We start from the raw sequence: 14995 nt of genomic DNA on the forward strand, positions 1-14995 counted from the left end.
GTCTTCTTCCCGAATCCGTCGTCACCAGCGGAAAGGGCCTTGTATTTGCTGGACATCGCTCATGCCTTGAAGTTCTATGTGGCACGTATGAAGAATTTTCAAAAGACTACTCAGTTGTTCATCAACTTTGGACGTGTAAATCACAGAAAGGCCCTATCGAAGGCTTGCATCTCCAGGTGGCTCTCTGGCTGCATCATGCACTGTCATCGACTGGCTAGCAGGCTTCTGCCAGGCCGGCCGAGAGCCCACTCCACCAGAGCCATTGCAGCAACAACAGTGTTTTTCTCTGGTGTACCCCTGCTTGACATCTGCAGGGCTGCTACGTGGAGGTTCATGCACACCTTCGCACGGTTCTACGTCGACAGGGATTCCAGGGAGGAGTCCGAGGCGGCCAAGCGGCGATACGCAACCTTTTGTTTGAGGGGAGTCTGTTCCAGAGGCGAGTGTTTATTGCTTCTGTTGAGTATTGCCACCTCCCTGCTGTGTAATCGGTATTCATGAGCCTGTGAATCCATGCCAGATCCCATGCTGGGGAAGGTTTAAGTTACTTACCTTTAACAGTTGTTCCCCTGCATGAATATTGCATGGATTCACATGCAAACCCTCCCTCTTTCCACTCTGTGGCTCTTCTTAGTTCATACTGCCACTTTACATGCTTAGCAAATCTGAAGATGGTCACCACAGGTGGAGTTTAGGCAGAGGACTGTCATTGGATGGGGCAGTATGACCCAAAGGATAGTGATTGGTTTAGAGGAGTGTTAGGGAGAATTCTCTTATAAGGCTAATTTCCCAAACCTAGTGAGTCCCCCAGCAGCTTTGCTGGATTTTTGGGGTTTGTTTTTTTCTCCTGCTAAGAGTGAGACTATTTTCCTCCCACTCTTAGGCATGATTTGAGTGTCTTTGACTCTTTGTGTGCTTATGGGCTATGGGGTTTTCTTTCTACTCCATAGGGTATGATTTATTTGTTATGTGTGTTACACAGCACCCTCAGTGCAGTAACACAGGGGTATCATAGTGACCCCCAAACACAGACTCCATACCCTGGGACTGACTACTGTCTCCCTAGGCATGTAAAGTCACCATTGACTTTACTAGTCCTAAATTGTGAACAGAACCATTACAAACCATCATATTGTGGAAGTACTGGAAGGGGTTAATTATGTTGCCCGTGGGTCTGTTTTCAAGGGGGCACTGTCCAGTCCCCCCTTGTCGAGTTTCTGGCTGGTGGCAGTGGTTACCACGCGAAATATCTCACCGGAATATTCTCTATGGGATTTTCCCATTTATTTTAATAGCACCACTTTTTGGTGCAATGTTAGAGACTGCTGGTTTATTTATTTAATATTAAATCCCGGTTGGGTCTTTTTGCCAGAACTCTTTTCTAAAATGGCGTTTGTGTCCATCTCTGTAACTCTGCCAAGGTCGAGCCCTTTTTTCCACTATTTTGGCGGGCTTCTCCAGAGAAGCCTTCCAAATGGTGCCTCTCTGTCTGGGTTCCACAAGAGGAGTGGAGGGGGGAATTGGCACCCTGGACTGCGTTGCCTCGGCAACCCAAGTCGCACTCTACTCTGATTGGCCCAGTGGTGAGCCGCCCCCTGCTCACCACTTAGCATGTGTGATTGACAGCTAGGCTGATGAATGGGGGTTTTTCTGCATAAAAGCAGGGCCTTTGGGACTGGAACTTCAGAAGTCGCCACAGGACCTAAGAATCCGAAGAGGGAAGAAGCTGAGCCACCTGCAACGACGACACCACCAGTGGAGCCCTGCTGCAATGACCTCACCACTTTCCCGATGACAAGAGAACATCTTATGCTGGACGAGTCTTCTTCCTCTGAGCTGGTGGGACCAACCAGTTCGCCCTTTTAACCTTCCAAAGACGTCTCTTGGTCGAATCGCCCGTGCCAAGCACCCCGGCGGCCGGATAGCCAAGCTTCACCACTTTGACCGCAAATAAAAGGAACGCTCCTTTTATTGACGAACTTCGCGGCTGGTTTCATCCCTGTGCACTGCAACGACTCCACGTTTCCTCCTCGACGAGATTTTCACTTCCCCTGGACGAAACAACGAACTGCAACCATGCCAGGAACAACTGCCACCGCTGGAGCTTCCTCTCTGTTTAAGGTACTGTGTCCTGCCTGGCCTCCCTTTCTTCGGTTTGCCCAAGGTGACCCTTACATTCTTGGCTTGCCAACTGGGTTGGCCCCAGACCTTCTAACTTTACCTTCTTGAATCTCCTCAACCTCTTTTGAACATTCTACAAAGACTTCTAGTGCATTTTAAACCGTGTGATCCTGGGCACATTTCGCTTGGCTCCAGTTAAAGTGGGCCTGGCCTATGAACTTTGGCTCTACAGTCTATACTGCCTTTACTACCTTGCTGAGAACTCCTAAAAAGTGTTGGGACCTGTTTTATTTCTATGCTCTGTCTTTTTCTCTCCCTTTAACTGAACTATTGGAGTGCCATCAGGTTATACGCTCACATCTGTTTAACAAATCGTGGTGTTTTAATTCTGACTTGTCTAAATAGTTATTAAGGGAGGTGTGTATACTTTACCTGACTGTGTTTTAACTTGCTTTTGATTTAGAGTGCTAGTATATTGCCCAAAGTGTGTTTTTAATAAATAATTATATACTTTTTATACAAAGCTCTGGTCAGTGTTTGTTTGCTCTACTGTGTTTTTAGCCCTATTGTGTATACTCTATATACTGCCCTACTCTTCTTGAGAGAAGTCTGACTGCTCAGACACAGCTACCAGGTAAATCTGGGTGGTGCGGACTGCTACCAATTGGGTTTACTGCTTACTCCTGTAGTCTTAATATTTTGCAGTGTTCCCCAAGGGAACTGCACAGGATTCTACCTAACAAGGAGAAATACAGTTTTAAAGTGAAAGTGAAACTGTTTTTTTCTTTTACCAAGTATTCCCTGCCTGACTGGAATATTCATGAGCATGTGAATCCATGCCAGACCCTTGCTGGAGAACAATAGCAACAGGAAAATAACTTAAACCTTCCTCTCCCTTAACTCCTCAGCACCCACCTTCTGTCCCTCCGATGTTTCAGGCCTCTTATCACCTCCTCCACCCTTTGATGTGAACTTTCCTCCCACTTCTACTCTTCCCCCACTATTACTATTCCCACACTACATCTACTCCACTTCCTCCCACATTACTACTACTCCTCCCACACTATTGCTAACTATCCGAACATTATTTATATGTTTTACAGTAGGTTTTGGTAGCGCACTTTGCTCATTAAGGCAAGTGTATATACTGAATGGAATCATTCAAAATGAAAATTGTGCATTTTTAAAAATAGACCATATACATGTTATGATAATGATATGGCATTCATAACCGCCTGTACACAAGTGTTTATATACGCAACAAGACAAGGGGGAGTAACAGAGGGATGACAAAACAACGATCTTACTAGGCCCTGTCTCATTCAGATCGCGCCAAGTGCGGGGTAGTTAATTAATTTCCTTTTTTAAAAGCTTTGTTGGCTGAGATTACTCAACATTTCGAAGGGATTGTGTCCTCCGACGTATTCCTTAATAGATCATATCCAGCTTGCTGGCCTCGGAAAAATGTTTTCAGTAGAGGGTGCTGCATGTCGACGTCCTTCGAGCCGATGTCCCTCGACGGCCTCCGTATCGGCGCTGACGTCACCACACGTACAAATAGACTCGCGCAGCGTCCGTTGCTCAGTTCCGTTTTTCCACGCTTCGTGGGGCCTCGGAATATCGTTGCTCAGATCTTCAGTCAAATATATCGATATATTCCTCGTGAATACCGACTCATACTCGATGGCTTCCTCACCCGAACCGACGACTCCACGGTCCGGCTTAAAAAATGTTGAGACTGTGGAAAGAAAATGTCGTTGACGGATCCTCACAGGATCTGTTTGTGGTGCTTGGGAATCGAGCACCATTGTTCGAAGTGCGAGGACTGCATGTCCATGACGGCGAAAGCCTTGGAGGAGCACAAGGGGAAGCTCGAGAGAGGTAAAGCAGTTAAAACTTCTTCCAAAGTTTCCTCGGCGGAGTCGAGACATTCGTCTCCTCGCCATCATAAAAGACATTCTCGTTCGAGATCTCGAAGCAGTTCCCATCACTCTTCGAGATCTAAGCATTCAAAAAAGAGACGTCGAAGATCCCCTTCCTCATCTTCCTCTTCTTCCGCTTCCCCAAAAAGGGTCTCCTGTCCCACAAAACATAGCTCTCAGGCTGAGTGGGAGGAATCCAGGAAAAAGATGCTAAGCGTCTTCGAGAAAGCAGCCTCGATCCCCTCGAAGACTGCTGAGGATGAGATACCCTGGGTGAAAGACCCGAAAAATCAAAAAACCCTCGAGTAAAGGCAGAGTTGCGTCTTCGACGCCGTCGTCGAAGATCCCTTCGACTCCTTGATCGGCGTCTTCGACGCCGTTATCGAAGGGTTCTTCGACGCACAGGTCAGTCGAGTCGACGCCGTTGTCGACACAGAGAAAGGACAAACCCACGGCCACCTTACAGCCACTGGCCATACCTAGAGTCTCGAGCACGAGAATGTCGTCGACGACCTCGAGTAGAATCCCGATACTCTCGAATTCATCGAGGCCTCTACCACCTTTCTCGACGCCTTTTTCGATGGCTTCGAAGCCTTTAACGTCTGCGTCGACGACGTCGACGTTTTATCGGCCAATCATGACAAATCTGGCTCCTTCTGCTCTGGAAATGGGATTTATACCATTTTCAAGACCTGACCACTCCAGGGTCTTATCTTCTATTTATGAAGAAGGAGAGGATTCAGATCAGGAAAGGCCTTTTGAGTTGCAGGGATCTACAACTCCTGCACTAGAGGAATTTACCTTTGAGGAAGGTAGGTTGAAAGACCTCCATGAATCCCTTCAGGAAGCAAGTGGGTTGGACACTTCCCCAGAAGTGGAATTTGCCACACCAGACCCAGGGGAACATGCTGAAACCCCTTATAGAACCTTGATGGCAAGGATAATAGAGTTTATGGGAGGTCCACACCCTCACCTGCTTTTCAGCAAGACGACCTCACAGACATCTTGGTCAAAGGTCCACAGGAGGATCCTGCTGTGCCATTTCATGCGGCATTGCAAAGGAGAATATTGGCAAACTGGGAAACACCTGAGGTGATCCCGGCAGTCAACAAGAAACTATCAGCTAAATATCGGGTGTCTTCTGCTGACCCTGAATATTTATCCGGAGAGTCTCGTTGTTCAGGCAGCTACTTCAGCAGGTAGTAAATCGGCTTACCCTACTGTTCCACAGGACAGGGATGATAAGAGAGATGACTCTATGGCCAAAAAGTATTTTCCGCATGTAGCATTGCGTTGAAATCCATCAATGCTACTTGTACGCTTGCAAGATTCAGCCACACACTTTGGGAGTGTGCATAATCAGCGGCTGACTGCCTCCCGGAGGGAGAAGAAAGGGAAGCATTTCTCAACATCATTAAGGATGGTAAGGACGCAATGTGCGAATCCCTTCAGACTGGCGTCGATTCTGCTGACAGTATGAGCAGGGCCATGGCGGCAAGTACAACCAGGAGATTTGCTTGGTTGCGAAAGTCTGGTTTTGCTCCAGATGTGCAAAGCAGACTCATGAATATGCCCTTTGACGGCTCTTCTTTGTTTGGTAAGAAGGCGAACAACAGTTTAGAAAAACTACAAACATCAAAGTAAGCAGCAAAATCCTTAGGAGCTGCAATCCGTCAGACACCATATCGCCCCTCAGGAACCTCGTGGAGAGGTAAGTCCTTTTGCTGCTATTCCGCATTCGGAAAGGGCAGAGGACAGCCGGTTCAAAGGGGTCAGAAGAAATTCACCCGAGGTGGACGGCGTAAAAATACAAAAGCCGCAGCAGGTGCCTCTTTACCCTCGGCATCTGCATCTGCATCAGCCGCCTCCAAACCGCTCTGAGGACTCTCCTCACAAGACACCAGTAGGGGGCAGGTTAACTCAACATCTGACGGAATGGCAGGCTATTACCTCAGACGTTTGGGCATTGGCGACAGTTGCCCAAGGTTACTGCCTGCCTTTTCTACGCATCCCTCAGTCATCCACCGGGGAACAGCTCTCTGAGAGTTCCAGATGCGCTCCTCTTGCAGGAAATTGCAGACCTGCTAGAGAAAGGTGCCATAGAACCGGCACCAGTAGCGGAGAGAAACAAGGGCTGGTACTCCCCCTCCTTTCTCATACCGAAGAAAGACGGAGGACTGAGACCTATCTTGGACTTACGAGAATTGAACAAGTTCCTCAGGAAGGACAAGTTCAAAATGGTAACTCTCTCTCAGATCCTTCAGGCCCTCCAGCTCTAGGACTGGCTGGTACCTCTGGACCTCCAGGATGCTTATTTCCATGTGCCGATCCATCTCAAACACAGGAAATACCTGAGGTTCGCAATTGGCGGCTCTCATTATCAATTTCGAGTTCTGCCATTTGGGCTGACCTCCGCCCCGAGGGTCTTCACCAAGCTAATGTCGGTAGTGGCTGCAAGTCTAAGGAGGGAAGGGATCCACGTCTACCCCTACCTGAACGATTGGCTGATCAGAGCTGTATCTTCGGAACAAGCTCAGATCCAGCTAGATTATGTCTGCCACTTCCTTCGCAAACTGGGCTTCTCCCTCAATTTAAAGAAGTCACAGATGATACCATCACAGAGACTCCAGTTCATTGGAGCGGTCCTGGACACTTCCCTGGGAAAAGCCTCGCCACCAGAGGTGAGGGCTCAGGATATTCTGCAGATGGTCACCAAGTTTCAAAATGCCCAAAATCTCTCAGCCTTCGACTTTTTGAGGTTGCTAGGCCTCACGGCATCCTGCATCTTCCTTGTGCCAGAGGCTCACCTGAGAATGAGATCTCTTCAGTGGGCACTGAGAACTCAGTGGTCGCAATTCTCAGGGAGAATGACAGACCTCCTTCAGGTTCCGGACAAGGTGGCTCGAGACCTTCAGTGGTGGATCTGCCGGAAAAAAAACATCTTGAAGGGGGAACTGTTTTGGCAACCATGGCCGGAGATAACAGTAGTCACAGATGCCTCACTCACGGGGTGGGAAGCCCATACCAATGACTTGACCTTCAGCGGTCGTTGGTCTCAATCGGAGTCCAGACTACATATCAACCTGTTAGAGCTGAGAGCAATCAGACTAGCGCTGAAAGCTTTTCTGCCATCTATACAAGGGAAAAATGTCCTGATAATGATGGACAACACAGTGGCCATGCACTACCTCAACAAAAGAGGAGGCATAGGATCACTACCACTGTGCAGAAAGGCGATGCAGCTCTGGTTTTGGGCAATCCAAGAAGGAATCTCTCTATCGGCAGTCCACCTAGCCGGAGAGAAGATCTTTGACGGCGGATGCTCTGAGCAGGCAGGGCACAGTTTTCCACGAGTGGGAACTAGCTCAGGAAGTCCTTCAGGAGATCTTCGCCCTTTGGGGAACCCCTCAAGTGGATCTGTTTGCCACCAGTACCAGCAGAAAGTGCGATCTGTTTTGTTCAAGGGAATTTCCCCCGAGAGGAGCTCTAAGGGACGCGTCGTAGTGGACTGGGAGTTTCCACTCCTGTACGCGTTTCCACCAGTCCCTGTCATTCCTCAAATGATCAGGAGGTTGAGAAGATTCCGGAGAACCATGATCCTAATTGCCCCAGACTGGGCCAGAAGAACGTAGTACCCGGACCTTCTGGACATGTCCATCTGCCCTCCAATTCGTCTTCCACTCAAGGAGAATCTTCTCTCACAGAAGGGAGGTCAGGTTCTCCATCCAGACATCAGAACCCTCAACCTTCACGCCTGGCTTCTGAAAGGTTGAGATACAAGGATTGGGACCTCCCTGATGAAGTCATGGAAGTGTTGCTTTCGGCCAGAAGGCCAGCAACAAAGTCTTTATACCGCTGCCGTTGGAACATGTTTTGCAGCTGGTGTAGAGAAGAGAATATCGACCCCTTTTCATGTGGTACACCCAACGGTGTTATCCTTTCTACCCTACTTGGCAAATTCAGGCCTTCAAGTTGGCACTATCAAGGGCTATCTCGCAGCGCTATCGATCTTCAAGCGCACTGCGGAGGAACCTTCGTATTTCAAACTACCCTTAGTAATACCATTTCTAAAGGGATTAACTAATGTCTACCCTCTAAAACCTTTCCAGGTTCCTTTATGGGACTTAAATTTAGTCTTAAATTTCCTGATGGGTACTCCTTTCGAACCACTCCACTCTTATTCGCTAAGATTTCTCACCCTTAAAACTATCTTATTAGTGGCTTTAACATCTGCTAGAAGGGTGAGCGAATTACAAGCTCTATCTTGTAAACCCCCTCATACAATTTTTCATAAAGACAAGGTTGTCCTACAGGTGAAGCCTAATTTCCTCCCAAAGGTGGTTTCTGAATTTCACATCACTCAGAAAATTACTTTGCCTTCATTCTATCCGCCTCCCCAACCGGGGAAAGAGGAAGAAAGGCTACATAGGCTGGACCCAAGACGGGCTTTAAGCTTTTACATCAGCAGACTTGCTAGGATTAGGCAAGCAGACCAACTGTTCGTAGGTTACTCAGGGCACAAGTTGGGACTACCGATAACAAAACAAACCATTTCCAGATGGATTATTTTGGCCATCCTGGAATGTTACAAACTGGCAGGGAAAGAGCCTCCTCAAAATCCTAGGCTCATTCAACCAGGGGTATCGCAGCCTCCTCGGCCCTCCAAAGAGGGGTTCCGGTTCAAGACATATGTGCGGCTGCCACATGGTCATCCGCACATACCTTCACAAGATTTTACAACCTGGATTCCTCCTCCAGTCAAGAGACTAGGTTTGGGAAAGCCGTATTACATTCGGTTCATTCCTAAAAGGAAACATGGCGTTTTACTCCCACCTCCAATTGCACATTACTGCTATGGGAGTCTATCAAAGATAAGGAATACGTCGGAGGACACAATCCCTTGGAAGAACAAGTTACTTCTTTCCTTGTAACGTTCTTTCGATGGGATGTTCCTCCGACGTATTCCTTATCGCCCCTCCCATCCATCCCTGCAGTAATATTTCCCTTGAGGTTGCAGCTTACGCTCCTTCAAGGTGAATAACCAATTAATGTAAAACAACTGCTAACGTCAAAACGGAACTGAGCAACGGACGCTGCGCGAGTCTATTTGTCCATGTGGTGACGTCAGCGCCGATACGGAGACCGTCGAGGGACATCGGCTTGAAGGACATCGATGCGCAGCACCCTCTACTGAAAAAACTATTCCGAGGCCAGCAATCTGGAGATGATCTATCAAAGATAAGGAATACGTCGGAGGAACATCCCATCGAAAGAACGTTACAAGGTAAGAAGTAACTTGTTCTTCTCTCCCAAAACATTCAGCCTTCTTGGATAGGGTGGTGCTGAAATTAAAACCAATCACTTGTCTTCCATTACAACCTAGGCTATGTTTAATTTTACCACAAACTAATAATCAACAAAAATTCTAAAAGAACAAACACAGTTTTAGATCCTGCAGACAGGTCCTCTAGACTCTTACAAGGTCTGTTAAAATGTCAGCACCTGCTGCAGAGCCTATACCCTTCCCCTTCACCTCACCCAATATAGATAGCATGTGTGCTGGTAATATTCCTGAAGGACACACACTATGAGAAGTTGTCTCCAAATACCAGGCTAGTCCCTACCTTTTGGTGTGCTTGTGTCGCTGCTACTCAAATACTTTTAAGCATAAAGACAGCACCTTTCATTCAAGATTTGTTTTTCCTCTGATCAAACTCAATTCAACGGCTGGGGTAGCTCTAGCAAAGACCCAGTGCACTTCTGGCAACATGACTGAAAATAGCGAGGGAGAGGGCAGTAGTGGTCTGGAAGGGTAGATGGAAGTTGTGGTGGCTTTGAGGGAGTGAGGTGGACGGAAGAGAGATGGGAGTGGGCAGGGGGAGGAGTATCGGAAGAAGGGGAGAGATGGGGAAAGCGGGAGTGCGGTGAGGTAAAGCATATGGTGGAAGAGAGGGCGTAACAGGAGTGCAGTGAGTGAGAGGGGCATGAGGAGTGGGAAAGGATGCAGTAAAGTAAGGTGTTGTATTGGAAGGGGGTTTTGGATGGCAAGAGATAATTACATGGATGTACCATACGCCATGTACAGTTATGCCACACTTAAACAACATTAATCAGTTAAAGTTCAATTTTGTGTGTTGATATTTCTTAAAATTATTGTAATGTCCACAGAGAATTCATAATAAAACCATGTGATTTGTTAATTTTGTCATACACCCTTCAGTGCAAGAAAGCTCAACCTGTAATATTTTATTTTGTGTTTTAGGTTGGCACACTACACTCATTAGCAGCTTCTCTTTCAGCTTCAATTTACCAAGCTTTGTGCGACAGCCACAGCTACAGGTAACGAATTTGTATTCAGACCTATGTATGAAGGATACATTTCATGTTTTTGTTGAATTTAACGTGCAGAAAATAACATACCAACTCAATGAGCTTTCTTTTCATTGTGGAACCCTAATGTAGGTTTGTATACTTACATGAAGGGGAATCGAATTCTTCGGGCAAATGTGGTTTTGAAAAGTTTAAAATGTCTATACCTTGGCTGATTTTAATGTCTTTATGATGACATCACAGTCACTATCTTATCTCTGGATCTTCTTTGTAAAAAATATGTTGCTCATTCAACCTATGTTGGCATGATAACAAATCATGTGTTTATTTATTCACATTCATATTTATTTGAAACCAAATTCTGCTTCCCTGTCCTAATTATAACTCATATCATCGTAAATGTTCATAAATCATTCAACATCTTCATATGATTATCGTTACAATGTTCATAGACATTTACGGTTAAAGCGATATACATAGACTGACTATCCACGATACCCCAATTGGAACAGTAAAAGTCTTTATATTTGATGTGTGTGTTTGTTTTGTTTTCTGGCTTTTGTGAACCGTTCCTGTGTAATTTAGGCAGGACAAAGTGCACCGTACCTTAATGGTAGGTCTCATAGTGTTTTACTTTAAAGGTTCTTTCAGAGTGTTGGTACGGGTTTGAAGGGTCTCTTGTTCTCTCTTTTTTGATTATGTAGAGGTGCCAGCAGTTCTTCTGGGTTCCTAATAGGCCCAAGTGTAGTCTCTAGGATTATCCTCTTGTTCCTTGATTGTCTGTGGGGAGAACAGAATCCTGGTGACATTGTTTTTATTTTGTCTCTCCCACTTATTGGGTACCTCTGGAGCCCCTACTGATCTACATTCAACATGCGACTTTTTGGAAGTGCGTTCTGTATTCCCCACCCTCTTCCTTTCTGGCTTCGTCCTCTTGCATTGCTAGTAGGGACGCTCTGTCGAGGGTAGAGGTGGTTCTCTCAGGCACCCAACAGACGAGTGATGTGGGTACTGGGAATTAAGTTTAATATTTTTTCTGCGGTCAGGGCATGCTTCTGTTGAAAATCAGACAGTTTGTCTTGGGAAATGCAGGCATGCTGTAATCCTCGCATCTCCTCAACAGTGTGGTGTGCAGTTCCTACTGGGTTGGCTTTGCTTCGACTTACATCTAAGCATGGTTGGTATTTCCCAAAACAGCATCTCTACGTCCATCCTCTCTCTGCTTGGGTCCCAACGTCCTCCTGTGGTACTGCTTTGGCACTGTCTCCTATGCAATCGACAGTTCCTCATAGCTCATTGGGAACATCCACATGTATGTTTTGTCCCTATGGTTGAGTGCTGGGCGCTTCTTCAGGGGTGTCTATTGTGGTATGCAGGTAGTTTATCAGGCCCTATATGAACAGAAATACAGATGCCTTTATGAATTGTGTGTTGCTGAACTGGCTGTGTTGTATCCCAGCATTTAAATTGAATGTAAATGGAGCACCTTGTCATTTCAGGCTTGTTTCAGATGCCGACAATTAGTTTGCATCTCTGGTTTAGGTCACCTACAGGATTAAAGTGTATAGACAGCACCACTTGTGAACACATTTGGGCACAAACGTGGGTTCACTTGTGCTTTTGTGTGCGTAAGGAAGTAACATTTAAAAAATCATCAAAGCTGGATGATAGGTCTCCTCCTACTTTTGTTTCACGCTGTCTGCAATATTTAAAATCATATACATTTAGAACTGTTGTGTTTGGCCATAGTCTAACATTGTGACAATATTTGTAAGTGTTTCTCAGAGTTACCTGAACGATGGTATAGCCTGATGTTTGCATGTTTTTGTCAATACAATCCCAGTTTTCTGTTGGGGTTGATACAATACTGGTCATCAGTGGGTGTAAATAAATTGAAATGCACACAAATAAGTTCAAGGGGCTTATCACGTAAATTTACTTTTTAATGTTTCATCTGCTGTACTCGTGCACGTATGTCGCCTCGGGTTTTCTTAAGGGCAAACCCATGCCAATGCCTGGACATATTTGTGAGCATACTTGCTGAACAAGTCCTGCAGAGTCCATTCTTTGTTTTTATAGCCCCAAGCTTCTGATTCATTCATCTGTTCTCCCCTTGTTCTGCCGTACTTTCTAACCTCTCGGGCTAGAGCGGCAGCTATATTTAAATGTAAACCAATCATCTGGGACCCATCGCTTAATTATTAAATAAAAACTATACAGGATTTCGGAGATGTCTTGAATAATTGGTGAAAAAAAGGGAAGGTTTTACAAAAAAAGTAAAAAGAGCGCCTGAATGCCAATGGTGAGAGCTAGTGCTTCAGCTATGCCAATAATAGCGTGCTGCAACTCTGTACGACTAGTGTCAAGCGATGAGGAGCTAATAAATAAGGGTAGGGAAGTACACCTTATTATGGAGAGTACACGTGTATTTCCTTCTTTCACCTCATTCACCCATTGGCTGTCTGTTTTCGAAATTAGTCTTTGTTCCCATGCATGTAATTTCCTAGGAACTGCCCAGTACACCTCATCCTTCCTCTGTATGATGTTCTGCAAAAGTAATAGGGCTCCCTCATTTCTATTTCGGATGCAGCTTCTTTGTTCTAAGATTTGTATTTTATGCTGTGTAGTGACATCCCTATGCTTATTTTTGACATGGGCATGTGTTTAGGTATATCACTATGCTGTTGATAGATTTACATCACCTATTGTTTGCAGGCTTGTGCGAGTCCCATTTCCTTGGTGCGTTTTTTAAAATGTACAATCCGCATATGTTCTACAGGGGAAATGGCCTAGAACGCTGGGAAAACCCCACAACTCCGTTAGCTGGTGGCCCTATGGATCTGATCCATACATCTGTATAAACTAAATAGGTTAACATGTTTTTGCTCTTTTGAATGCAAACAGTGGCAGTTTCAGTCTATTTGGCATATTTGTGTGCCACTGTTTCTTGATGATTTTCTCAAGCCACGACTCCGCTCAAGCCGAGACTTCCGTCATCATCCACGTGAAAAAAGGGACTGAGGTGAGGCGGCAGAGGGTAGGGTGTATGTACGCGTGCGTACACCAGAGCTGCTGGACGGTCCTGTACCGTCCAGTTCCGGGGACACCTGTTGAGGATGGAGGAAAGGGGACGCGACATAGGAGAATTCACTGCTACAGTGTTCCAGTTCCATTCAAAAGCTTTCAGGGTCAAGAACCATGAAGCCATTTTGACAGCTATTGTAACTTAGGAGCAAGAAGAGGGGTTGCTGTATATGAGGGCATTCAACAATCATGTTGTGCCTGGTGCTAGGGTGCATTCCTGGCCTCTGATCCACACGTGCTCTGCCTCAAGTGCCTAGGATTTGGGCATGACTGGGACGCCTCCGCAGCCTACAGCGCTTGCGCCGAGGACCCTTAAGAACAGACTCAGATGGTGGCGAGAGATCTTTGTTAGATTGCTCCTGCAACACATTAAGAATTTTGTTGGTAAGGTGAAGCATCAGGGCAAGGTAAGTACATTATTTAATAAACCACCCCAGCACAGTGATTCCTTCTCTGGAGTCCTTGTGGCTGGGAGGTGCACGTCAAGCCCTTCTACTGGGACGAGGCCTAAGGTAAAAAAAAAGCTGCCGGTGCGTGCTCGGAGGGGTCCAAGGCTTGACAACAAGGGCCTCTCAAGCTCTAAGACCGCACCAAGGTGTGAGAGGTCGTTAGACTCTGATAGCGGACAAAGATTTGAGGGGGCGCCTACATGCGACATGTGGGACTCCAACCTCCCGGTATTTCTTCCGAGGCCGGTTCCAGTCGAGAGCCTGCAAGGACAGGGCCAAGGGACACTGTGCAGAACCCAGTTTTCCTGCGCATTCCTGAGGCACAACTGCTGTCCAACAAAATGGCTGCTGGCCATGCAACAGCCAGTATTGGGCTGGATATGTCCAAAATGGCGGCGGGACACAAAGGGGGCACGCCCATGCACACCACATGCATCCCCTCCTTCTGAGTGGGCAGTTGAGGTGAACAACTCTCCTTCACTGCCATCTCGGGGGACACCAGGGCCCTCAAGGGACCCCTGGACTGCTCATCTTGCATACCCTTATCAGGCCATACGCTTTCCTTCACATTTGCCAAACCTGCAGAGGCTGAGCCAACAGTCGCAGCCGGCATGTGAATATTGGATGTCTGGGATCTTCATGGGGCTGCTCAGGGAAGTCCTACCCCAAATGGTGCCTGTTAGGGAGAATTCTCTGTATAGGCTAATTTCCCAAACCTAGTGAGTCCCCCAGCAGCTTTGCTGGATTTTTGGTGTTTATTTTTTTCTCCTGCTAAGAGTGAGATTCTTTTTCTCCCACTCTTAGACATGATTTGAGATATCCTTTGACTTTGTAATGTGTTTTATGGGCTATGGGGTCTTTTACTCCATAGGGTTTCATGTGTTTTTGGTAAGGGTGTTACACAGCACCCTCAGTGCAGTAACACAGGGGTGTTGTAGTGACCCCCAAACACAGACTCCATACCCTGGGACTGACTACTGTCTCCCAGGGCATGTGAAGTCCCCATTGACTTTACTAGTCTTAAATTGTGAACAGAACGAGTACAAACCATCATATTGTGGAAGTACTGGTAGGGTTAATTATATTGCC

The 14995-nt window shown here is 46.5% G+C and overlaps 1 protein-coding gene across 4 annotated transcripts in view; it reads left to right on the plus strand.

Moving 5' to 3' along the window:
• Window positions 1–14995, plus strand: part of DMXL2 (Dmx like 2) — a 2950233-nt gene that overhangs the window by 1857925 nt on the left and 1077313 nt on the right. For all 4 annotated transcript variants that reach the window (XR_011279824.1, XR_011279825.1, XM_069624807.1 and 1 more), the window contains exon 26: window positions 10306–10382. Coding sequence is in view for 2 of the 4 variants with exons in the window: in XM_069624807.1 (XP_069480908.1) it covers window positions 10306–10382 (77 nt within the window). In the remaining 2 variants the exon portion in view is untranslated. The remainder of the gene's footprint in view (window positions 1–10305; window positions 10383–14995) is intronic.

The sequence above is a fragment of the Ambystoma mexicanum genome, chromosome 11 (assembly GCF_040938575.1).
Source record: "Ambystoma mexicanum isolate Mex_15411 chromosome 11, UKY_AmexF1_1, whole genome shotgun sequence".
Taxonomy (NCBI): Eukaryota; Metazoa; Chordata; class Amphibia; order Caudata; family Ambystomatidae; genus Ambystoma; species Ambystoma mexicanum.